At 37.1% G+C, this 25,166-nt stretch overlaps 1 protein-coding gene across 4 annotated transcripts; it reads left to right on the forward strand.

Moving 5' to 3' along the window:
* Positions 1–4,314: 4,314 nt before the first annotated feature.
* Positions 4,315–23,886, forward strand: PNPLA4 (patatin like phospholipase domain containing 4). Of its 4 annotated transcripts, none has more exons than XM_068180106.1 (10): positions 4,315–4,330; positions 4,362–4,463; positions 5,360–5,646; positions 6,349–6,475; positions 11,970–12,154; positions 16,053–16,147; positions 16,316–16,451; positions 19,682–19,747; positions 21,008–21,160; positions 23,032–23,886. In XM_068180106.1, exons 3-10 carry the CDS (start codon positions 5,488–5,490, stop codon positions 23,179–23,181), a joined length of 1,071 nt encoding a protein of 356 aa, XP_068036207.1. In that variant the 5' UTR covers positions 4,315–4,330; positions 4,362–4,463; positions 5,360–5,487; the 3' UTR covers positions 23,182–23,886. The 4 variants fall into 4 exon arrangements, with proteins under 4 accessions (XP_068036207.1, XP_068036209.1, XP_068036208.1 ...); XM_068180108.1 differs by lacking the exon at positions 23,032–23,886 and adding an exon at positions 21,292–23,021; XM_068180107.1 differs by lacking the exon at positions 4,315–4,330 and having other exon boundaries at positions 4,363–4,476.
* The last annotated feature ends 1,280 nt before the right edge of the window (positions 23,887–25,166 follow it).

Below are 25,166 nucleotides of genomic sequence, written 5' to 3' on the forward strand. Positions count from 1 at the left end.
AGCCATGTCTAGACTGTATCCCACGCCTGCATTCCTTTGACAAATCCCACCCAAGATGTCACAGAGTGAGAGGGAGAATATCAAACTGTCTGGTTATATGAGAAGAAACAAGAGAAAAAAAATTGCTGGCCCTTTAATGAGCTATATGAACATTTGTGGAAAATAATATCAAATAACATACATACCTTTGGGATGTAAACCCCCCCCCCCCCCCTTTATTTTGGGGCTATTAAAAAAAAGAGCAATTCTAGATTGCCTGAAAAAAAATTCATTCTCAATTAGATATGTGACTTCAGCTATGATAAAAGCAAGCAAAAACAGAAAAATAAAGAACAAAAGTACAAACACACTATCCCTGCTGTGATTGTTCCCAATTTTATTAAATATTCACGTTATGTTCAATAGGTCATAAGACTACTAGGAAAATTCTAAAGAAAATTTTCAACATATGAAAAAAATCTGCTTTGTATTTGCAGATTTATAATGATTCCTTGAACTTTTTCATTGATTATTTTTCCCCAGTGAATCCCTTGGCAATACTGAGTCTCTGTTTTGTTGTTTTGTTTATTCAGTTGTTTTTTGAAATGTTTCTTGACTTCTTGGCTGGATCAAGTGTCACCAGTCTCCTTCCAAAACCATCTTTCTTTTTTTTTTTTTTTTATCTGGGAGCACATATTTTCTTTTGAACTGAATTTTTGGGGGTAAAATTGCCACAAATGCTTTAACTGTCAACTTTTGTCTTCTGTAATCATTCATCTCTGTGTTCCTGTTTGGACACCTTAGCCAAGCATAAAGTGATTCTGAGAGCAGGACATACTCAGAAGTTTAAAAATTATTTATTGGTTATCACACCCAAACGATCACTACTAGGTTAGGCATTAATGTGCTCATCACCTTTTATAAGACACATGCAGAGTCTCTGCTAGCCAGGCAGGCAAAAGTCAGGAAGGAGAAATGGCATCTCCTACAGCTCCCTGGAGCACAGCCACAGTCATGCCTCCCTCTGACACTCTGTATTTTCTTAATGATTTTATACTTGCCCGTGTCAGTGATTTCCCTTACCCCATGTGAAATTTCTGCTTTCTCATCTCACATGAATCTCCTCTTCAGACCTTCTGACAACTATTTTTTTTTTCTCCCGCAACTTAGCATTTTCCTCAGAATTCTGAGCCATGGTTGCATACCCTCAGAAATGGACCTGGTATCCTCAGGCACAGGCACTTGCATGGACTTCTAGACAGAAGGACTCACACTCTATTTTGGCACTGGGATGAAGGTGACAAAGGTGATAAGGAAAGGAATTAGTTTTTAGTGCTCACCAGTCAAACTCGTAGCTTTGAGTATCAGTTGTTCAGTACTATTCTCATGCTTATCCTATTAAAAAATCTCATCTTTTCTTTGTGATGCACCACTATACATTTCTGTCATAAATCTTAATATAATGCCATAAATAATCATATTTCCTCAAACATTTCAATCCATCAATCAGCATTTGGATAAAGGCCAATTTGAATTAATGTTGTAAAAAACTGCATTAAATCCTTTAGTGAAACCTATCCATGAATCTTGCATCCTCTCCATTAAAAATTATTCTGCAGAGCTTATTGAAGAGATACATTTTTACATGTCTACTTCTAAATTATACACACAGCATCTTTGTCAGTAATAAAAGAAAACCTTTAAGTTAAGTTTGATTCTCAATGATTTTCTTTTTATGTCTCCTCATTTTCCATGTGGACCTCAAATTTCTGAAGTAAGAATTCAGTCTTACTGGCAGAGACACAGTACAGTAGTCTAACTACTGTCGTAGTTAGCAGTAGACTAAGCTAGCCAGCTTAATTGTGCTGACCAAATATATAACTAAGTTAAAGTGCTGTTACTGAAAGCTCCTTTTCCTCCTTTAGCTTAGTCTGTTTCAGGAAATGATTTTACATACACTTTTAAATGCCTTCTTCCTTAAATATATGGATGCGCCAAAATACCTGTTCTGACAAACACCATGTTGTAAAGACATTTAAACATTTATGTATCTCATCTAAGATTTCTTTTGTGCACTTTATTCTTAAGAAAATGTTAGAGAGTTCCAAAGAACTACTAAAGGAGCAAAGAATGAAAGATGCATGTCATACTATAAAAAGGTTGAATATGGATAAATTTATCTAAATGCAGCAGATGAAATAATCTTTGACACTTGAAGGATAAGAGTCTGATCATGTCTAGCCATGGGAAAGAGAATGGATTGAGTTTGAGTTAGGGAGCTAAAGAATCACAGAATCAATGAGGCTGGAAAAGACCTCTGAGATCATCGAGACCAACCTCTGACCGGACACCACAGTGTGACAACCAGACCATGGCACTGAGTGCCACACCCAGAATTTCCCTAAACATCCTCAGGAACACTCACTCCACCACTTCCCTGGGCCACCTATTCCAATGCTTAACAACCTCTTCCTTGAAGAAATTCTTCCTGATGTCCAACCTGAATCTGCCCTGGCACAGCCTAAGGCCATTTCCTCTCATCCTGTCACTGGTTGTCAGGGAGAAGAGGCCGACTCCCACCTGGCTACAGCCTCCTTTCAGACCGTTGTAGAGAGTGATAAGGTCTCCCCTGAGCCTCCTCTTCTCCAGGCTAAACAACCTCAGCTCTCTCAGCCACTCCTCATAGGACATGCACTCCAGATCCTTCACCAGCTTCGTTGCCCTTCTCTGGACATGCTCCAGCACCTCAATGCCCTTAAGAAGTCTGAAGGCCAAAGGAGACATGAATGTTTCTCTTTTATGACCATAAACTAAAATACAAGAAGTTCCACCTCAACTTGAGAAAGAACTTCTTTACGTTGAGGGTGACACAGCAGTGGAACAGACTGCCCAGGATGGTTCTGGAGTCTCCCTCTCTGAAAGACCCACCTGGATTTGTTCCTGTGTCACCTCTTTCAGGTGAATCTGCCTTGGCAAGGGGATTGGACTAGATGATCTCCACAGGTTCCTTCCAACTCCAACAATTCTGTGACTTTGAGTACCAGCTGCTATATGTGAGACACCATCTCATTTGTTGTCCTTCACAATGACTTTCTGTGTTTATACTTGTAACTTACCTCGATTTAAGGTTTGTCACCAACTCAGAAAGCTTCATCCACAGCACACATTTTCCAATTCATTAATAGATCAGACAAAGCACAGAAGGACCCAGAGGCTAACTCATGTACTTGAGTCCACATGTAAAATAAGAAGGGTCCTCCTGACATGTTTGTGACTTTGCCACAGCTGTCAACCAAGTACTAATTTAGATGCAAATGTGGTCTTAATGATAGTACTGACCTCTAAAAATTAGAACTCCGGCTATAATTAAGGCAAGTGGGTTTTTTTCACCACTAGGTCTCATCTGGCATTCTCATCTAAAATCTCATCCTGTAAACATGGGGAAAGAGCGCAGGATGATGAAATCAGCAGGCAGTAACTCCACAGGAGGGTGTCTTTGCTGTAAGACAGTCTGAGGGCTCTGTTTTGTAACTATTTCTCTTTAGCAGTTGAAAGCCTGGCTAAACTGTGAAGAGACCTGTAGAAGGTGCCAAGGTCCCACCAACACAGCTACTCCTCGTTCTATCCCAAATCCACTCCAGCATCTCCCAGATACTAGAAAAAGCACGGATAATGGATGCCGCAGGTGAAGGAGACAAATCTGTGTGAAATCTAACATAGTGTTTATTCACAAGTTTAGTTTGAACCCCAGTCAGCCAGACTTCAGGGAAAGTACATGCATCCGCACTTCTGTTCCACAGGCATTTTTGCCCTCCCTCAGCATGTTTTCTTCCTCCACTGCTGGCCGCAGGATCCATCTGCATCTTCAATCTGGGTGCTTGTTTGCTGTGGCTCAGGCCTGACAGAAGGTGAGTGGGCTCACCTTCGTAAAACGGAAACACTGACAAGAAAAAAAAAGGGGGGGAGAAAATTAAAAAAAAAAAAAAAATTAAAGGGAGAAAAAAAGTAATCTTTATGATCTTTATTGCCCTGAGGCCACCTTGTCAGCAACAGGACGCGGTTACACGGCGCGCGTGTCTGCACAAGGGCGGCGCTGAGGGCGCGGGCATCCGCCCATACCACACCAGCGACAACCCCCGGCAGCGCCTGGCCCGCCCGCACGCCCAGCGCCGCCGGCCGGGTGGCGAAGGCGGGGCGATGCCGCCTCACCGGCCGCGGTCCCGGCCCTGCCGCCCCTCCCAGCGCTGCCGGGCCCGCGCTGCGCAGGCGCGGGGGGTGAGGGCCGGGCGGGGCCCGCCGTGACCTCCCGGTCCCGGTCGCCATCCGCCGCTGCCGGGGAGGTGGGGCCGAGGCGGGCACTGTGCCGCCGCTGCCTCGCGGAGGCCGCGTTAGCCCCCCCGGCCTGCGGGGAGGCAGCGGGCGATCGGGGTTGAGGTGACTGGCCTCTGGAGGGCCGTGTCCCGCGTAGGAATCGCCCGCTTGCTGTAAGTGTCCAAGGTTAGAAGGCGCAGTGGCTGCGCTCTGCCGTTGTGCGCCCCGCGGTTGTCACTTCACGTTCTGTGTTTGCTAGCTTTAAAAAAACTTGTCTCGCCATTTCGGCTGTTTTGCTTGTTTGTTTTGGTTTGCTGAACAAAAGTGGAAGCAGGAAAAATCCAGGTACACCACAGGCCTGATCTCATGGCGCACGAGATGAAACAGAACACTTTTAAGTCACTGTTCGGGATTAAGTTGGAAGTTGGTGGTGTTCCGCCGAGACCTCGCCGGCACAGGGTCACAGTGGGGTTGTTTGCAGTGGTGGTCAGGCAGGAACCTGCTTTTCGTCTGAACAAGCACAATTCCATACATTTTTCTTTATGGTCAAGGTGGAAACCATGCTTGCACCGGTATGTGAGTAACCCCTGTGCTATCTTAGTAACAGAAAACATGACGAGGCTTGCCTTGTACCAGCCAGCATGCCGGAGTGTCTCTTACTGGGATCTTGACATTGGCACTTTATTTTAGTGAACAAGTTCTGAAGTTGCTGGATCACTGCATCCACAGTTTTCAGCTGAGGTAGAAGGAGCAATGTATTCATGTTGTTAGTCTTAAGGGAGAGTTTGTTCCGTTGGGGTTCTCCATTATTAACAATTTTAGTTCTTCCTGCCTGTGAAATGAACATTTGACTTTGTCGTCAGTCGTGAACAACACGGTACCAGATGGGGGCTGGTGAGAGGGAGAGAGAGGAGCTACTAAACAAAACTCTTTCACTGTCAAGTGAATCAGCTGTTAATGCCTCAGTGTTTTTGGGTTGGATGGGTGTGAGGAGGGCCCTGTTACAATATCAAGGCCTTGATGTGACCCTTTCAACTACTTCTTTTTTTTCGTAATGTCTTTTTAACAGGTTATGCTTAAAAGAGAGTTTCTGCCAAGTGCTTTCATGACTTCGTTTGTAACTTCATGGTAAAAGAGCTTCTGCAAGTATCTATTTGATTACTACATCATCTGGATCCAGAGATCACTTTTACTAAAATGTGGACTTCCAAAAAGCTTTGTAGCACTCAATTACTGTTGCTCCAGATGAAAGAAGGCCAGTTGTGTAGTTGCATGCTTCCCAAAACTTGGCAATTCTGGATTGGAATTCCAAGCTATTGCACTTTAAGAGTGCCACATAACAGAGTTAAATTCCAGGTAAGTATTTTACATTCTCTAAAGATATAAGTGGTGTGCATAAATACAGTGATAAAATAATTTATTTTAGATTCTACAGAGCTAAGCTTTTGAATTTGCAGCATTAATTATGAATTGAAGATACCTTCAGTTTATCAAGGTAGGGGGGCAGGCAGCAATAAGTGCTAGAGTACCAGTATTTCAGAGTGAATTTTTGAGTCTGATAGTTCTAAGTTGGGGAGAAATATTAATTTTCTTCCAACTGTACTCTAAGCAGTAGTGCAGGATAACTGACAGGCTGATTAGAGTGACAATTGTTAAGCGAGGAATAGGACCAGAATTCTCTGAAAAATGACTTACCGATGCAATGTTGTGCAACAGAGGGTAGGGAGGAAATGTATTGTTAATGGAGGATAAAAACAGAAGAGCTGGATTATAAAAAAATCTGTAGATATAAGTAAAAATATTGGTAAAGGACACAAAATAAAGCTTATTTTTGATACTGGCATATCCAAATGGCAGTGTTTTTCAATATCTAGTTAAATTCATCTTTAAAATATAAACTGCTGCAGGCATAGGTTGTGGAACATTGAAGTTTGAACTTGTTTTGTGTTGGCTAAGCAACTGCAAAATTAATCTAGATGACTCAACCGTTACTGTCAAATAATGTCATATTGCCATTGTTTTTCTTTTTAACCTTAATATGTCTGACTCTGATTGTAGGTTTCCAAGGTAAATGATAAACAATCAGTAGTTGATAGAAAAATGGCTACTAGTGCAGAGGGAACCAAAATAGCTGTTGGAAAAAGTCCCAGTGGAGTATATGATGGAAGACAACACTCATTACAAGGTATTGAACCTGTTGCCACCCTCTTCTGGAGAAGTCAGCCTTCCCTGCCCCTCTGTTGACCTCTTAAGGATCAAGGTCTAGAATCTTAATTTGAAAGTTTTCTATCATGCAATGTGTTTCCCTTTTTAATTTTAAGGGGATTATATGCAAATGTTATAGTTTGCAAAGACTCGTGACTTTCTTAAGGTTCTTAATGCCTGGTTAGATTAAGTACTTATTATTTTTTTTCTTCAACTTCATCAAACTGTTATATTCACAGAAGGCTGTGAATTGTTATGCTAGCACACTTTTTTCCCATTAGAAATGTGAAAAACCAAACATTTCTGTGTCAGTGGTGATTTTTGATTCAGGTAAATTATTAGTTACCTTTATGACCTTTATTTTAGCAGTGCTGCTGAGCTAAACAGTTTTCTCTGTGACTTTGCTTGTTTTGTCACTCTTTGCTAGTAACTTATCCTCAGATGTGCTGTTATGCATCATACATTTTATCTCGTGTGCTTCAGGGTGCTTGGTCATTTGCATTCTATGTATATGTAGATTTTGTTTGTAAAGGTGTTTGTACTCAGTTGCTTTGGGCATTTTCAGCTTTTGTTTACAAGGGGGATGACAGGGAGGTAGTTATGACAGGTTAAGACACTGGGATGATACAATGTTTCTATAATTACATTGCTCAGGAAACAGCCCTGTGAGAAACTGTTGTGCTATTTCATGTGCATGACAATCAGGAAGACAGTACCTGTCCTCAGAAAGCTGTGTGGTACTGTATAATAATTTTTCTGTAAAGCCTTGCCTTCTTACATACATTCTCTTGAAGGTTTGCATTACAAAATAGATGAGATACTGCGGAGTAAACAGAAATGCCCCTACCCCTCAGTAGATTTTTTTATCTCCAATGGGTTGCTTTTTTACTGCTGATGTGGTAATCTTTTAAAGGGAACTCCTAGGTTTGTTTATTCCTGAATGCTCCTGCATTATCTGCAAAATAATGAAACTGAACAGCCCCAATGTTCTTCTTCTACATATATTTTCTTACACTTCTGTTTTTTCTCTTATAGACAACAGAAGCATTTCTGTCCCCTTGGCCAGTTGAAATCTTTGTGTTTTGAATTTTGCCAATCATGTAAGATGGCAACATTTTTTGAAAAGCAGTGGCAGAAATGTTTGTTCTGTCCTGTTTATTTCATACATTATGTGCACTGTCCAGCTGAAATGTACTTGTGCATCTTCAAGGCTCATTGAAATGTTTTCTTAAGACATGCCAACATGTCAACTTTGTGTTAATAGGTGTTAATATCCTTAATAGTCACAATTTATGTTAAACTATTTAAGAATATTTGTTTTGAAGTCTTGTGAAACAGGTGTTTCATACTATTTCTAAGATAGCAAGATTTCTGCTCTCTGCTCCAGCAGCTGAAGGAAGTGGTTTGTGTCCACATGTGACTATACCCTATTTCTGTTACTTTATAAGAAATTGTCAGGGAATAGTCGTCATGTATACTTAATAATGAAATTTCTCTCTGTTTCCTCTTTGGAGTTTTTATAGTCATACTGTACTTTTTGATCAAAAAGGCAGCGATCCATCATATCATCAAAGCAAAAGACATTTTTGAATCATGCTTTGACTGAAATACACCATTATAACTTGCAAATTGAGTGATGCCTTGACAGATTTGCAAGAATTCTTTTAAAAGTGTCTCGTTTCCTATTACTTTCCTTTCTGATTTTACAAGACATTAATCTAAAAATGCTTTCTTACCTTTTCCTCTTATTCGGAGATTTGTTTGCAAGGTGAAACAACATAGCTTAACTGTATCTGTGAAGCAGTAATTCCTTATAGAACCATGATTGTTATTTATCTGTTTCATCTTCGTTATCTGCATCCTTTGTAGGTTAAGTGCATTTTTACAGATTTGTTGAAGAGCCCTCAGTTCCATCCACTTTCCTGCAGGTGGATGCAGGATTGAAGATATTAATGTTCTGTTTCTTCTCTGTAATGCTGGGTATTTGCAATACTAATTTTAATATTCTGAACAAATGAAAGAAGACCTGATTGTTTCACCCAGCAACAGACAAATGCTGGGTATCACTTAGGAGCTAAACATTGCAAGATTTTCAAGTTAACAACTGGGTAAAGCCCTGAGCAACCAAATTTGATCTGATAGCTGACTGTGTTTTAAGCATAAGAATGTTGGGCAAGAAGTCACTTGAATGATTCAGTGACTTTTTCTACTCATTATTTACCCAATTAAAAGGTTTGATGGATATATATGCATACCCCATTTCTCAGTCATGAAAATAGATGTAACCAGTGGATCATTTGAGCTTGAATGTCATCTGCCAATTAACATTTGTAATGAGGAATTTTAAATTTTTTGTGTATATGACAAATTCTTAATGTATACCTTGGAATTGTCACTAATTAATAAAAATGTAGTATGGGTAACACAGCTATGCTATTGCTACTCTTAATTTGAGGTTCTCTTGGGGAATCTGTAAAACAGTGTATTATATTGCAAGCCATACAAATCCAGTGGGTCAAGTACTTCTGTTCACTAAAAGTAAAAAAATTACCTTATTTTTATGTTGTATTAATTTAATCTTTTTTGACTTGAAATTAGTCTTCTCTTCACAGAGTGTGAGACTAGCAGCATTCTTGAACAGTATTCCTTGACCTGAAATCTTTGTGCTGTTTTTTTTTCTTCTTGTCTGTTCTTCTCTCACTGAATCCTTTTGTCAGTCAAGTAACTGATGTGAATACTCATTCAATAATCTCTCTTTCTGTCTCTTGGGAGGGAAATGAAGGAGTCAGAAAAGTGTGGGATCTAAGTGTTAAGAAATTAACTCACATGAAAGAGTGAATGTCATGTATCCAGGCACTGAATAGAGAATAGTGGTTACTCCCAGTAGCTGATCATTAGATAGGACTGAAGCTTGTCTAAGAGACTACAATTTCCTCATGGAGGTGTGTAAGAGGAGGCATGGATATCTGACTTTAGTGAGATATGTTCAGTAGTTTTTAATCTGAGATTCAAATAGTTTCCTCAGTTCACATAACCTTTTTCTGTTCTTGCTTTAGAGAAAATGTACCAGGAACTTCTTTATACAATTAAGAGTGATATTTTCTCCCACATTTGTAGGGAATTTTTCTTTTTTAAAAATCCTTTTAATCTAAAGGTTTTTACTGTAACCAGTAGTTCTCATCTATTTTTTTTTTTATAATTTGTGAACATTTAATTATTTTCCTACAGCGATAGATACTTTTTGGAGTAAGAGCCTTGTAGAGGGTTTAAATGTGTGTATACATGTACATAAGCATCCATATACTTATTTTGATTTACATAACTTTATTATCTTACACTTGCATTTCTTAGTTACATTTCATAAGGCCCTTAGATGTAATTCTTTGGAGTTGTGAACTTGTACTTTTGCATACGTTTTGACCAATCAGCTATGTAAACATAATCTTTATTTCATATAGTGCTCCATATTAGTAGTGTCTTGATCTTGAGATCTGTTTTGCACAGAAATGGGAGTTGATTCTTCCATTCCTATGTAATAATGCAGTTGCTTTAACCAGCTTCACCTTTTTGTCAAAGTGACCTGTGATGCTCCTAATTTGTAGAAGTTATGGAGACAGCTGCAGCATCTGGTTAAACTCCCAAGAGTTTAACTATCCTGAAAGGAAGCATATGGTGGCATCATACTTCAAAGACTGTTTTAGTTTTCTTCCACTCTATTAAAAAAAAAACAAAAAACAAAACAACAAAGTAGAGTTGTGTTTGTTGTTTTCCAGTAGCATCTTGAATAAACTTTTTTACCTTCTATTCAGTACACAGGACTTTGCTTTAAATTAAAAGATCCTTTTTTACAAAAATAGTAAATCAATTTCACTTTCTTCCTTCTAAATGTCTTTCTCCTATTGGCACAGCAAGAGCCAACCTCTAGTACTTTCTATCAGGACAAATGTGTTAGATTTGTTGCAAGTATTCCTACTTACAAGTGGGTATGGAAACGTTTCCAGCATATTTGATAAACTACGTGTTTTAGCAGACTGACTGGTGCACCAAATATTTCCTGGCACTATGAGATGCTCTCTCAGTAAAATAGCAAACCTGGTCAGATCATGTGGTCTGATTTTAATCATGCTGTGGGTAAAGCAGTTGGGTTTAGCATGTCTTCTTATCTAATGGTTTTGAAAGCTGTTTCTTATCCTTATCTTTCCCAGCCTTCCCATTTCAGAGATGAAGAGGTATCTTTAACAAAAATGTGGTGCTGTATGTGTTTGCCTCTCTTCATCAGGACTGATATTACAATTTCTGTCTTTTATTCCCATTGATATTGAGATGAACCCAAGTACAGTAGGGGGTTATTTTTAATTCAATACTAAGATTATGTGTACAATACCTCTTACATCTGTAAAATACAATCTGCAGAATTCCTTGCTTTCATGATGTTGTTATTTGCAGAAACAGAAGAGCTAATAAATTGCACAGCAGTCTGTTTTGTGTATTTAATTAACTATCCCTAATAATCTGAATTTATGCTTCCCATTTGTGGGGTTTTTTTGTTAATTTTAAATTTCTACCCTAGACACCATTGGAGTGTGTGTGTGTGTTTTCCTACATTTAGTCTTTGTATTTTACTTTGTTATTTTGTTATTCCTTCTTATCTTAATAGTAGCAAAAATATGTTTTTTTATTTTTCTTAGTAATTTACTAGTAATTACTTTAAAATTTTGTCTATTAATAATTCTAGTAAGCAAACAAATTTCAAAGATGACAGAAAAAAAAAATCCTCTCTTAGGGAATTATAATGGATTCAAGGCTCTGCTTGTGTAAGGCAGAGGATGATCAGAGAATCACATAATGCCCTGGGCTGTGAGGAACCTTAAAGATCATCTCATTCCAACTCCCCTGCCATGGGCAGGCACACCTCCCACTAGGCCAGGTTGCTCAGAGCTCCATCCAGCCTGGCCCTAAACACTTGAAGAGATGGGGTATCCACAGCATCTCTGGGCAGCCTGTTGGCAGTGCCTCACCACCCTCACAGTAAAGAATTCCTTCCTAATATCCAGTCTTAACTTTCTCTCAGTTTGAATCCATTTTCTCAGTCCTTTCACTACATGATGAGACAGTAACCAGCAGTTTTATAATTGATTTGATTTTTTTGATAAAGGTGGCTAACAGTGTTAGCTTTCATCACTTTTGTGTAGCTACTCTTTGCCAAATCAGATAAAAATATGTAGTTATGTTATATAAAATATATATTTTTGATTTATTTAGAAAGGGATTTGTACTAAGGATTATTATAGAGTTGTTTTCAGTTTTGGAGATACTAAACTAACTGCTGATTGTTTGATGTATTTAGTAATCAAAAGATTTTAGTGGTCTCAAATAACTTGTGGGTTTATATAGTTAGAGTGTGTTATGCAAAAAAAAAAAGTATGTTGTAAGATAAATTGCAAAAGTCTGACTGTGACACACTATTTCCACAGCTCAAATGAGACACATCAACCTGTCCTTTGCAGCTTGTGGCTTTCTGGGCATTTACCACTTGGGGGCAGCAGCTGCTTTTCACAGGCATGGTAAGAAGTTACTGAGAGATGTGAAAGCTTTTGCGGGAGCTTCTGCGGGATCTCTGGCTGCCGCTGTCTTGTTAGCTGTGCCAGAAAATATAGAGGTAATTGTATAAACTCGTAGGTATAGGCCATGATAATTTTCAAAGGACATTTTTTTATGTAGTCATCTTCCATTAAGTTTATTAAAATGTTTTGTGTCTTTTTTTTTTTTCTTGTTACTTGCTGGGAACAGGACTCTTGTACCCTGTTTTCATTAACCACATCTGTGACTCATGAGCAAAAATGTTAACGACAAAAATCTTTCATATGAACCTTATATTTTAAGCTGTGTAAATACAAATCTCATGTGTGTGAATCTTAATTTGTAGGTAACAGATATACTTTAATATACGAAAATGTATACTTAATGATGGTACATTACAAAGTGAATCATTGTTCTGGTAGTTAGAGATAGGCTTTGTTAAGCAAGTGCATAGCACCACCCTTCTAACCTTTTCTGAAAAGAGGTGAAAATAGTAGATGGAGTGTGTCTTCATAAACAGCTCCTACCTGCTCAGATCTTTTTCTTGCTGTCTGTGCTCCACTGGACAGCATTAAAGGCTTTTGCATCTCCTTTTGACTCAGTGCAGCCTATGCCTTAAGAGCAGGCAGTAGGACTAACCCTCACAGCATTCTGTTCTGACATATATCTGGGTTGTTTCATCTCCAGAGATGCCACTCTCTTCTCACAGTGCATATGGTGTCATGCAGAGACACCAAGGTTCTGTTCAGTGATTACAATGTTACAGATTCCATGGTGAGCGTTGGGGTTTTTTTTGGTGTCTATTTGCTTGGAGAGCATTAGGGGTTTTTTGGTGTCTATTTGCTTGGAGAGCGTTAGGGTTGGTTTTTTTTTTTTGTGTCCGTTTGCTTGGTTTTCCCCACAGGTTAAGACTGCTCTGCCCTCCTGAACTGTCTGTAGTGACTTCACCTTAATAAATGTAGAGAACCAGGCATTGCCAAAATGTTAGTATTTCTTTACTATTTTTAATTGTTGTGGGGAAAACAGGCTGTTAGATTTTTCATCTGAGTTACACTTACATTTTGTTCCAAGTGAGCATTTGATAATTCCTCTAGGCCTTGCTTATTTAATTTCATTTGATTCAAATAATAGTCCTAGCCAAACCACACTTTGCCACTGATCTTTCTGTTTCTTTGTTGGTTGTTTCTGCTGGGATATGAACTCAGCTTGCAGCATTAACTATAGTTCTGTTGCTTTCAGCAGTTGGTTTTTCCTTGGCTTCTTTCTCCCATCCCACTCCCCTGCAAGCATTCTTTATATGACTTGGTATTACGCAAGTTCCACTCTTGTGGAGAGAACCTCATTGTATTCTGTGCAGGCATTACTCCCCTTCTGTCACCTCTGACTGGTAGTTCAGTTTCAAGTTTGCCTGGTATAATGTGTACCTCTGACTTTCATTTCCTCTGTGGTGAGCATGGCAGCCCTTTGTTAGCCTAGGGAAATTTTTCTGCTTATTTCAGACCCTGGGTTTGAGCCCTTGTTCTCAGCTTGGTCCAACTTACAAAGATCTTTCTAAGTAAAAATATTAGAACAGTTCTTAGTTTTTGTTTGTGGAAGCTAAGCCTATATTACATTAAGTCTGTTGTATTTGTCATACTATTACAAGTTAAAGAAAGCTTCATGAACTTTCTAGTCCTTTCATTTTTTGTGTACTTTTTAGTGATTCTGTTACAGTGTTTAAATGGAAAATTGGGAGTTCTTTTGTCAGTGGGAATAATTCTAAATCTCATGGAATTTAAGTAAAGGCAGTGTTCTGTGCTGAATAGAATTAACTTTTCATATCAGGATAATTATATTATTATCTTTACTGTGTTTCTAGCTTGAAATATTTTATATCCACAAATGTAGCTCCTAATCAGTTAATTATTTTTTAATTCTTCCCCCCCCCTCTCCCCACCCCCTACCCCCCAGAGATGGCAATATTAGGTAAACCATAATTAGGACTTTCTGCATCTCCTAGTCTCAAAGCTGTAGTGCATCCTGTCCTTATCTTGGAGAGAAAGTAACACTGAAGATGTATTGTTTTGACTGTTGCTGTTCTAAGACAGTTTCCAAATGTTTTCTGTCATATACTGGATTTTTGTCACTGTTTGTAAAGGTGTGGGACTTGAGAATTTTAAGTCGGCTTATTTAGCTATAGGGTAAATAGGTAAATAACTTTTTTAACTATATAGGTAAATAACTATTTTAAAATTACCTTAGTTATATTTGATACCAAGTTTGCTTAACTCAATACAAGCAGTTACAATTTCTAAACATGACATCAATCATTATTTAAAATGCAGATGTATTGTTTAAAGCTTCTAGCACTCAGATTCTAAAACAATTCATAGCTGTAAGAAGTTGTCCCTTTTGAGAGCAGAAAGTGAGTCTAGGTACAGTCCATTCTTAGTAATATGGAAAGTAGTTTTCTGTCATTTCCCTAGTTTGGTACTCTAAGCTCCCCATAACTTTAAGCATCTTAGATACAGAGAAAGTCGTTCTGAGGTGCTTTTATGTAGGGTTTTGTGGATTTCCTCTGCATTTATAGAGAGAAGTGTCTGAATGTACCGTATGAATTTTAATTGTCTTCGAGTGGGCATTGGCAAGTATCTCGTGGGTTAAAGGTGCAAATCTAACCAATGTGAAGCAAGTAGCACAAATAATTGTTTGTTTAAAAGGTATGAACCTCTTAGTGAACTTTTTGATACATTTATTCAAAGGCCATAAAAAGAAAGTGTATGCAAGAGCTACATTTCTGTCTTTTGCTTAGATGAGTGCTTTGTCATAGGAGTCATGTGAGGAAGTTTAACTCCTTCAGTTAGCTGGCTCTGATCTCATGTTAATCTTCACCCTACCTCTTTCCTTGTTTTCATTTCAATGGATTCTGTATTCTCCACCTCAATGGGATACATTCATGTCTCTCCTTTTTTTTTTTCCTTTCCTTTACTTAGTCACTCAGTCATTGATTTTGTTACTAGCAACGTATTTGTTCTTTATGCACAGGCCTAATTATCCAAGAAACCCAAACTATCTTTTATTCATGTGTTTATATGGGTGAATGTGGGTGAATTTATAAAGTACCAATTTCAGAATGTTGCATAAGATTGAATTTAGCTTTTTTCCATTTTTTCCCTAAAATCATTAGAAAATCCTGCATGAAATGATAAAAAAAGGATTACAAATATTGAATAGCAAGTCTTAAGCACTTAGGATCATAATTCATTGTTTCAGAATGTTATGGCTGAAAAATAAATTGTACCAATTCCGTTACTGTCCCTTTGGAGTTCTTGTGACTCACACTTCAAGCTATTTTTTTGCAGTCATTAATGCTGGGCATTTCAGCTTGTGTAAAAGATTCTCTGTACAGGAATCTGTTAACTGGTTTTCTGATGTGTATTTTCTTCTTATGTCACCCATCACAGTTTTCCATTAATTAAATACTTCCATAATATTTTATTAATTAAATATGTGTATTTGTTAGTAGCTTGTTTTATGCTTTAGTGAGAAGAAATTGTTGTAATTTTTATTTTTCTTACTGCTTATAAGTACTTGTGTCTGGTTTAAGTTCTGAAGTAGACCTTAAAATAAAAAGTGGCTTTAGACTTTGAACTTAATGATTGTTCTTGTAATGGCATGATCTAGGGAACTGATTATTTAGCAGTGATAGTATATAGAAAAATAGCCTTTAACCTTGCTTGGTTGTTGGAGTGGTATCCTCAGAGTTTATATACTTTTTTTTACATTAGGGATTTTTTTTTCTTACAAATTAATCCTTAAGAAAGGATCAACATTTTGTTATGCATGTCTTGTTACAAACCAAACACATACGGGAAAATCCTTCAGTTTGATATAATAACTCTTTTATTAAAGCTTTAGCCTCTAGTATATTTTAGGTACTGCAGTTTGTGTTTCCCATCACTTAAACATCCTTAATGGTTAATGCTTTTTATTTCCAGAAATGTAAGCACTTTGCCTATGGATTTGCAGAGGAAGTCAGAAGACTGAACTTTGGTGCTGTAACACCTGGTTATGATTTTATGAAAACACTTAGGTACCTATCTTAATACTTCTGCAAGATCATTTTTGTGTTAGAAAGCTTTCCAAATGCAAATGGAGAGGGTGCATATTTCTGCTGTGCTGTGGGGTGCTCAGCCCTAATGCATTTGCAAGGCTTTTAAATAATAGTGGTGAGTAATGCTGAGCATTTTCTTTCCTCTAGGGAGGGCATAGAGTCTATTCTTCCTTCTGATGTTCATGAGATAGCTGAGAACCGGCTCTATGTGTCAGTCACTAACTCCAAGAGTGGGGAAAATCACTTGGTTTCAAATTTTGCCTCCAGGGAGGACCTCATTAAGGTAATCATGTTGAATATGTCAGTTGTAAATAAAAACTCTGGGGTTTCTTCAAGGCTTAAGAGTATATTATTAATTGTGCAGTAAAATCACTTGTTTATTCAGGTAGCTCTGTCTACTCCCAGTGGTGCTACAGCCATAATATAAACAAAGTTTAAAGCAGAATTTGATCCTATAGCTTCACAAATTTTGCTAAAATTTATCAAGTGTTTGTGTGTGTTTCCTTCACTGGTTATTCAAGTTCTACCTTGTAGGCAAAGTGTTTCTAAAAGTAACAGGTAACTAATTGTTGCAGTATATGAGAACATAGTAGAGAATCTCAAAATGTTGTAAAAATGTTTGCATCTCTTACTTCTCTGATATGATTTTTGCATCACAAAAGAAAGTAAAGGAAGTTTAAAAAAAATGGAGCAATTCCTACAGGTGCTTGTGGATACTAGTTATAATGTAATGCTAAGTACTGTATATAAGCTGCATTTTAACTGTAGCTGGAAAGTATATCTTTCAGTGTCCTTCTCTTTATCTGAATGCCACATTTTAAATTTGGATCAGGATTGTATGCATAAGCTGATAAGAGATGGTAGGAGCAATTCAGATGCATGTGAAGTAGATGTTCTTTCTAGTAATTGATTGTATCTTAGTGGAAGACATAATAAGATGTATCAGAATAAAGGAGGAAATAGTGTAAGAAGGAACTCCTTTCTCTATCCTTGTGGATGCTTAGAGCAAATTCTTTATAGTTATCACTTTAAAAAATGACACTTGTTAACAAAACCTTCAAAGTGTGCATTAGGAGTTTGCCTTTAAAGTGTATTTTTTAAAAATGTTGACCCTATTGTACATGGACAGTCTCAAAATTTACAGGACTTCGTCATGCAAATATAATTATGTGAAGAGTTTATCTCAAGTTATGCACTGTTGTTTCTAGCCATAGTATGCAATGGTAGCAAGCATGGAGATTTTTATTTTTTGTGTTTTTGCAGTGAAATCTTCTAACCTGGAGACAGAAGCATCAGGATGACCTTGGAAATATGTACATTTTACTAGTATTTCAATAGTTTTTTCATTGATTTAGCCATTGCTGTTCTATACTTTTGTTCTCTATGGTAGCAGTCGGTTGGTTTGGAATAATAGTAATAAAATTACACATAACTGCTCACTGGAATATATTCATATTGTCTGATCTTTCAGTCCAGCTCCTAATAGCTGGTTTTGTGCATGCCTTCAGCTCTGCCTGTATCATGAGTACAGCTGAGTGCTGGTGGCTGCCACAGGAGCAGGGAGGGTAGAGCTTGCTAGGTTATTTTATTGTATCATGCCTAGGCATGACCTACAGCCAAGGCATGGATAAAGGTACTGCTAGGCAGATTATTTTATAAACAGCAAAACATCTGTAACCCCTGCCAGAAATCTTTCAACTTCAATGCTTAACTACCAAGCCTTACGGTTCCAAAGTTTTTCATAATGGCTAAACTGAATGTGTGTTGCTACAATGTTAAGCTTTTATCTTTTTTACTATTCCCTGTGGACTTGGAAAGGCAGGTAATAATCTCCCATTTTTGAACTAGTCTTGCCATATGTGAAGATAATCATCTTGTATCAGCATTTGTAGACTTGCAGTTTTCAGACTGGAGGTGAGTGGAGAGAGAGGCGCTTATTTGTGCTTGTGAGTGAGCAAGGCACAGAACACTGGTATATTTGGGAAAGTAAGGTAGTGCCTAGAAGTCCACACTGGTCCACTGGTCTGTTAGTGGTAGAAAATACTGAAAGTGTTTTTTCATCAAACTTGTCCTGCCTCTCCTCACTCAGGAGATCAAAGTGACTTTATAAGAAGAGCAGCTGCTTTCTTCAGTCCTCTTGAAAAGAACTCAAACTTTGCAGGAGTCACCTGGGTTTGACTCCATTCGCTAAATCTTTTTTCTGCATTTCTCTTAGTTTAGAAGGGCCAAAGTCAATGAGATGGAGTTGAGGAAGAGAGGAGAAAAGGAGTAGGGTTCGGCAAGAAGCTGATGTTTGGAACTTGGGAATCTTATTTTAGACTTTTGTGAGTGAAAGACCTGTTTGGTAGAGAAATAGCTGCAGTTTCACTTTAGAAAACTGAGAGAGCCTTTTTATCTGAGCTCAGACACAGCTCTACATGACTAGGAAGAGAAATAATCAGGAAAACAGTTCTCAAAGTGGAAGTTGAAGACTTCATGTACATATACAGTCTTCATTAAAATTTGTTAGGGAAACAGAAGGGCTTAACACTAAAATAGCTTAAATTTTTTAAAAGTAAATGTCATTCCAGCCAAAACAGCTCAGGCATTTTCTCTGTTTTCATAATCTCTATGGATAGTGATTTTTTTTTTCTGCACCTGTTCATCTTTCACACAGTGTATGCACCAGTTTGTGACCTGCTTCAGTTCCCCAGAGTGGTTGTCCATGCCACCACACAAGTGTGTGCATATCCACCGTATTTAGCTGTATGAAATATTCTGTCATACTGCATTTACCTTTTCTCCTGGAGATGCTGTATGCTGATTGCTTAAGTATGTATGGGTGGATACACAGGTATAGAGATACCCACACTGTCTTATAGGTGTTGCTATGAATGGATAGAAAGGTATATATGTGTGCACAGTTGTACCTGACAGAAGAGATATCCTGGTCTAAAAAAAAATTAAAATCAAGAACGGCTATAGACAGCAATGAAGCCATATAGTAGGAGAAACAGTAGTTTGTTAATACTTGAATGTATAAATACAAACATTGGTAAAGATATACATATGTGAATTACCAGGATGTTCATGGTATTTTTGAAACTTTGAAAATCTGTTTAGAAAAGTAAACACTATATTAATATGCTAACAGAATGACTTGGTCAGCTTCTTCTTTGACAATAAACTGCTTTTTTATCATAGGCATATTTAATTTCTTGGAAACCATAGATTTACTTTACATTGTGTAAAACTAAGTTCATACTCTTGAATCACATTAATCATTGAGTTAATTTTTTGATATTTTGTTTTGAGAGTTGTCACTGCCAAGTCATAAAAAACCAAACCCTTTTGAATAATTTTAATCACGTTTTGACATACCAAAATAAGAAAACATTTTGAGATGACAATAAATTTATGTAAAACTAGTATATTGACTGGTAGATATGTATGGAAATACATATTGGTTCTAAATTACTTTGTTGCCATTTTTGATTTTTTTTTCCCCTATTCTTTCTGCTTTTGTCTTTCCAGGTCCTTCTAGCAAGTAGTTTTATACCAGTGTATGCAGGAATTAAGCCAGTGGAATTTAAAGGACAGGTAATTTTTCATTTCTTTTTATATGTTTTAATTTATGGTTTAACTACTTCATCTTAAGGGAAAGCAACTTCTGTACTATATTTTGTATTTCATATAAGAAAACCTTTTTACAGTTGTGTTTACTCAATCTAGCTCCTACAACTTTTTTGTCTTTTTTACATAAATATATTAACACTTTAAGAATAATTTTAAAAGCAAAAAAATGGCTATTTCTTTTTATGAGAAATACATGATACTTCAGTTCCCCATTCATACAAATGATGCCTCTAGAACGTTTATAACTTTCACAGACCCCCTGCTAAAAAGCCCCACAAAATCATATGTATTTGCTGCTAGTTAGGTAGTCATTCTATCAGAAAGCTTGTCAGCTTTAGATTTGTAGATACAGCAGTACATATCAGCTGATGAGTGTGATGCATCTGGTCAGCAGACCTCATGTATGATGTTAGTGAATCCATTTAGTCAGCAGACCTGTGTTGAATTTTGGGCTATGCCTGTAACACAGAAAGAAATAGGAAGGTGTAAATACATTAACAAGAGGTGTCACAGTTGTCCTGTTTATATTGGAATGGAATTTGGCGCCCAGATCTCATTCTTCACTATGCTCAAGTCTGCAGCAGGGTTAGAACTGCTCCCTCTTATGTCATAGTTGTTCAGCTCCTTCCCACCTTTACCTTCCACCTTCCAGCTACTGCTGTCTTGTGGGGTGTATATAAGAAGAAATGAGGCTCTAGAAGAAAAATCACAGAAGAGGAGAGGAGTAATTTGTGATTTAGCTTCTGCAGTCAGAGTACCTGCACATCAGATTGTACAGCTCCTATTGTCAATCAGAATAATGTTATAGAGGAGTATACGTTATCTGATGAATATCTGATACATTATGTGTGGCATTAACAGTCTTGTCTTTATGTGTATGCATTGAGAAAAATTCCATATGGGGTGTGGCAGTTGCCACAATGGGGCATTTTATTTTTTAATTAACTAAAAAAGTCTTATAAATAGCTTGATAAATACCTTACACACAAATTTTTACATTATGTTAAATGCTCATTTATTCAAATATCTGTGTTTCCACTGCCAGTTCCTTGATATTTGACACATACTGAAGTTTTTCATTATACTGAAGTTTTTCATTGTATTCTTAGAGGGAAACTTGTAAGTTTTCTTGCGAGTGAAGGAGGCAGGGTCAATAAGGGTAAAGTATTGCATTGTGATCATACTGTACTGTGTTACTTTGAAAATATTTCTGTTTTCCTATAGAAGTGGGTTGATGGTGGCCTTACCAATGGCCTTCCTATCTTGCCTGTTGGAAGAACGGTGACAATTTCCCCTTTCAGCGGTCGATTAGATATCTGTCCACAAGATAAAGGGCGTGTGGACCTGTATGTTAAATTAGCAAAGCAAGATATGATGGTAAGTTGCTTGTTTATTAACTTAAAAACACTAAAAATTACTTCTGCAGTTATGTTCATATTTAAGTGTCTATTTTGTGCTCATATATCAGCTTATGTAAAGTTTGGGCATTTTCTGTTTTGCAAATGGAGGTTAAACCTTTTCTTAAACACAAGGAAAGGAGAACATAGAAGAAAGAAGAAAGTTTGAAAAGCATTGATCCAGTACAAAATAGAGCAAATTATATCAGGCTGTTCAGTGTAAGTAATACTAGGTTTGCTTTAAATATCAGGTGTCTTTGACTATGCAAGATGTTTATAGAAAAAAATAAAGTGGAATACCTCAGGAGAGCTGCAGAGCATTTCCTCATACTTACTGAAATCAATTGCTCTAGCTGAATTTAAAATACAAGTTTAAGTTGTACTTTTAAAATGGTATATACAGTGACTTGTCACTGCATTACACAAGAGAACTTGTGAACATTTGTGACTACAATGCTTTTCCAGAAGCTTTGTTATAAGTTGCAGAAACATTGCCGTATATTGAAATATGAGACTGATTTTTTATTGCCTCTTTTTCATCATTTTCATTTCTGTCTTTGCAGCCTTTGACTCATAAGCTTTTAACCACAGTTTTGCTTTCTTCAACATGCTGAAAGAAAATACTGAATAGTGATAGACCTAGTGGTCAACAATATTCCATTAGAAGGAAAGATTAACCATAATAATTAGTTTAGAACTTTCTTTCTAGGAAGTTTTTAATGTTTCCTTAATTTTACTAAAATTACTGTTATGTAATGTCTTTCTCAATTGGACCATTTTTTGAATATTTATAATATTTCACAGAGAGATATTAAGCATGGTAGTACTTGGTAAAGTTCATAAAGTATGAAATCATTGATTTCATGTATTTTGGAAATATATGCAATCATTGTGCATTTCTTGGTTGTGTTTTGTATCTAGAGGATGAAAAATGAGCTGGTGATAAGTTTAATTTAGAGACAGAAAATTAATTTTAACAGTTACATTACTTCTGGGGTCATGTGCAGACTTGTGCAGAATCCCAGGCAACATTTAAAACTATTCAAATTGAAGCATCTCTGCTTTTAGGGCTGTAAAAATGATGACTAAGAATAATTTCATTTCAGCAGTACTTTAATCTGCATACATTGAAGAGTTGTACATCTTCATTTATCTGTATGCGAATGTGAATTGTTTTCTGTCTCTCCATCTCCTAGTGTCAGAATTTGAATAATTGCTTACTTCAAATAATGAAGATGATTCTGATAGTGTTTTGTAAAATTGTTTATAATAATGTGGCTAAGTATGAATTATATAAAGAAATTGTTGAGAACATTATTAAATATAATTATGTTTTCAGTTTGTTGTAAACAATTTAATAAAATCTCTATTCAGGAATAAAGCTCCAAAATCCTTTTACATGATCAGAGTGACCACTTAAGATGCTGAGTAGATTTTAATTTGTTGGTAGTAGAAGCTACGTTTATACTCATATGTTAAATATTTCCTGGGAATGTTCCCAAGAATGTGATTGTTTGCACCAGTAAGTTGTCAAAATATTTCCTTGCACAAGTTTAATATGTGCCAGCTACCACTCTGCGAGACAGTTTCGGGAGTGTTTCCAAAGCTAAAGTGTTTCAGAAACTTTGGAGAGTTTTACAGGCAGACAGTCTGTCTTAGATGCTGTGAGTTTAACTGTGTGTATGTGGACTGTTGGTGCCAGTTTGTCCTGGTGCTCAGCAGCGACCCTGGACGTGGTTATTTCCTTGTGGAGACATAGCCATGCTGGTCTTTTTGCTTTACGTATGCTTCATGAAACAGATGACAGAACAGTCACATCTAGATGAGTTGCATTAATAAACTAATTTACAGCTTCTTGCTCTATTGCAGCTGTCTCTGGCCAACCTAGTAAGGCTTAATCAAGCTTTGTTCCCACCAGACCAGGAGAAAATGGAATCGTTGTACCAAAATGGCTTTGACGATGCTGTACGCTTTTTATTGAAGGAAAACTGGTTTGAGTAGACAGCTCATAGAAAATTAGCAAAACATGAGGGATGTCAAAACACACCTATGGGCATCCTAAAGAATCTCAGGGATTGCTGCCCCAGTTCCTGTTCCTGAAAATAAACATCCCAATGGACTTGTTGCTGCTTCTGCTGAGAAAGTATCAGTTGCGCTCCACGGAGCTGTATAAACATGTCAGAACAGGAGCTGGACGTGCCTGGTGGATGTCTTGTTTTAAGGAGATTCCACTTAGATGCATTTTGCTTCAGCGGGGGACTTGAGTATGGGATTTGTAAATAGCTTGTAAAAAATGTCATAACTACAGAAATTTGGAAAGGTCTTTTTCGGTGTTATTTGAGAGAATTGATGTTATATCATGAAAAATTACCATCTGTATTATTCACTTAACAGAATTCTGTGTATTAGTTCTGCATATTATTTGGATACTTGCAGTGTTATTGAACTAAAATGTAACTATTCTAAAGGACTTGAAAATTAGGTACTAGACACAAGAAGATAAAACATTTGCACTCTTACGTATTTTTTTTTCATGTTAAAAGTTCTTTCTTCAATGAATATCTTCTTTTAAAATTTTAAATACTACCTGAAATTTTTAGCAGAAATGGGATATAAAAATAACTTGTCAAGAAGGGTGTAAAAATTGTCATATTTATTATGTTTTCTCTTCCTCTGCCAAAACTGAATAAATATATTTTCTTGAAATTTCTGTCAAGAGTTTATTTACAAGTGTCTTGGGATGCTGTAATGATCTGATTATCTACTGTCAGTCTACTAGAGAGTAGTTGATGAGAGTCAGTGGGTAATGAACTCAGATTCACATACCTTATTATTTTAACATTCATGTGGTATTGACTACCTTAATTTCAGGATTTCCAGTCTCAATGCCCAAATGCTAAAATCTGCAACTGTTTATATAAAAGCAAAGAGTGTACTTTTTTAGTTAATAAAAATCACTATAGTGATATAGTGCACTAACTATATAGTTAGTTTATAAAAATATAAAGATCAGTATAAATAGACAAGCTACTTTTTTAGTTAATAAAAATACTAATTGTCTGGGAGTACTAGGCCAAACAGTAATGCTCATCATTCAGATGAAGGTACAGCCATGGATATCTGATGCCTGGACAGGTATTTTATTTCTTCAAGAGCAGTTCTTCATATGCATACCCATCTTTTCTCCCATCTCACTCTTATGAACATTAATTTCAATCCTTTTTTCCATTTTCTTTCATTTGTCTAGGGAAACTATATGGCATGCATGCTATTATTATATTTTTCTGGCATCCAGTGAAGTGTTTTCTGTCCAGTTTTCCACAAAATGCATCTTGAAATCTATAATTATTGTTAGCCCAGCTGAGAGTATTTTAAATAATCCTTAATACCAGATGAAGTCATTGAAAGTTACTGTTTCAATTACTATTTTCCTTTAGCTTATCTGCATGTTTCCTATCAGAGAATATATTTAAGTGATTTGAAGGTAAACTTGAGTCCTACTAAAATTATCAGGAATTCTGTTTCCTCCAGTACCTGGTGGGCTGAGACTCCATCGTTCAAATACTGGGTCAGGAACTTGAGATTCTTGTTTTAAAGTCATTTGTAACTGAAGATATACTTATGGTCCAGAGGGGTCTGGGCTGCAGAATTGATACTCTTCAGTATCTTTTTGGTTTGTCAGAGAAATGGGCAAGTTCTTGCATCTGCTTTGCACAGATGTGCCCCTAAGGGGTACTGAGGGACAACAAAAAGACCATGAGCCAGCAATATGCTTTCATGGCAAGGGATCCAACAGCATCCTGCCCTGCATCAGGCAGAGCATTGCCAGCAGTTCAAGGATGAGGGTCCTTCCTGTATGCTCAGAAGATGCTGGACCAGATCTGGAATGCATTCTCCAGTTCTGAGTTCCCCAGGATAGGAATATTAGGGACTTTCTGGAGTGAGTCATCTGCAAGCCCATGAAGATGATTAAGGACTAGAGAGCC

The sequence above is a fragment of the Anomalospiza imberbis genome, chromosome 2, assembly GCF_031753505.1.
Source record: "Anomalospiza imberbis isolate Cuckoo-Finch-1a 21T00152 chromosome 2, ASM3175350v1, whole genome shotgun sequence".
In the NCBI taxonomy this organism is placed as follows: domain Eukaryota; kingdom Metazoa; phylum Chordata; class Aves; order Passeriformes; family Viduidae; genus Anomalospiza; species Anomalospiza imberbis.

What these genes read in the sequence shown, in the direction of transcription:
- PNPLA4 (XM_068180106.1), top strand. Translation starts at nt 5,488, where the DNA reads ATGTGGACTTCCAAAAAGCTTTGTAGCACTCAATTACTGTTGCTCCAG. An exon ending in AAGACAACACTCATTACAAG is followed by an intron (nt 6,476 to 11,969) that starts GTATTGAACCTG and finishes CTATTTCCACAG; the next exon opens with CTCAAATGAGACACATCAAC. An exon ending in CCAGGGAGGACCTCATTAAG is followed by an intron (nt 16,452 to 19,681) that starts GTAATCATGTTG and finishes TTGTCTTTCCAG; the next exon opens with GTCCTTCTAGCAAGTAGTTT.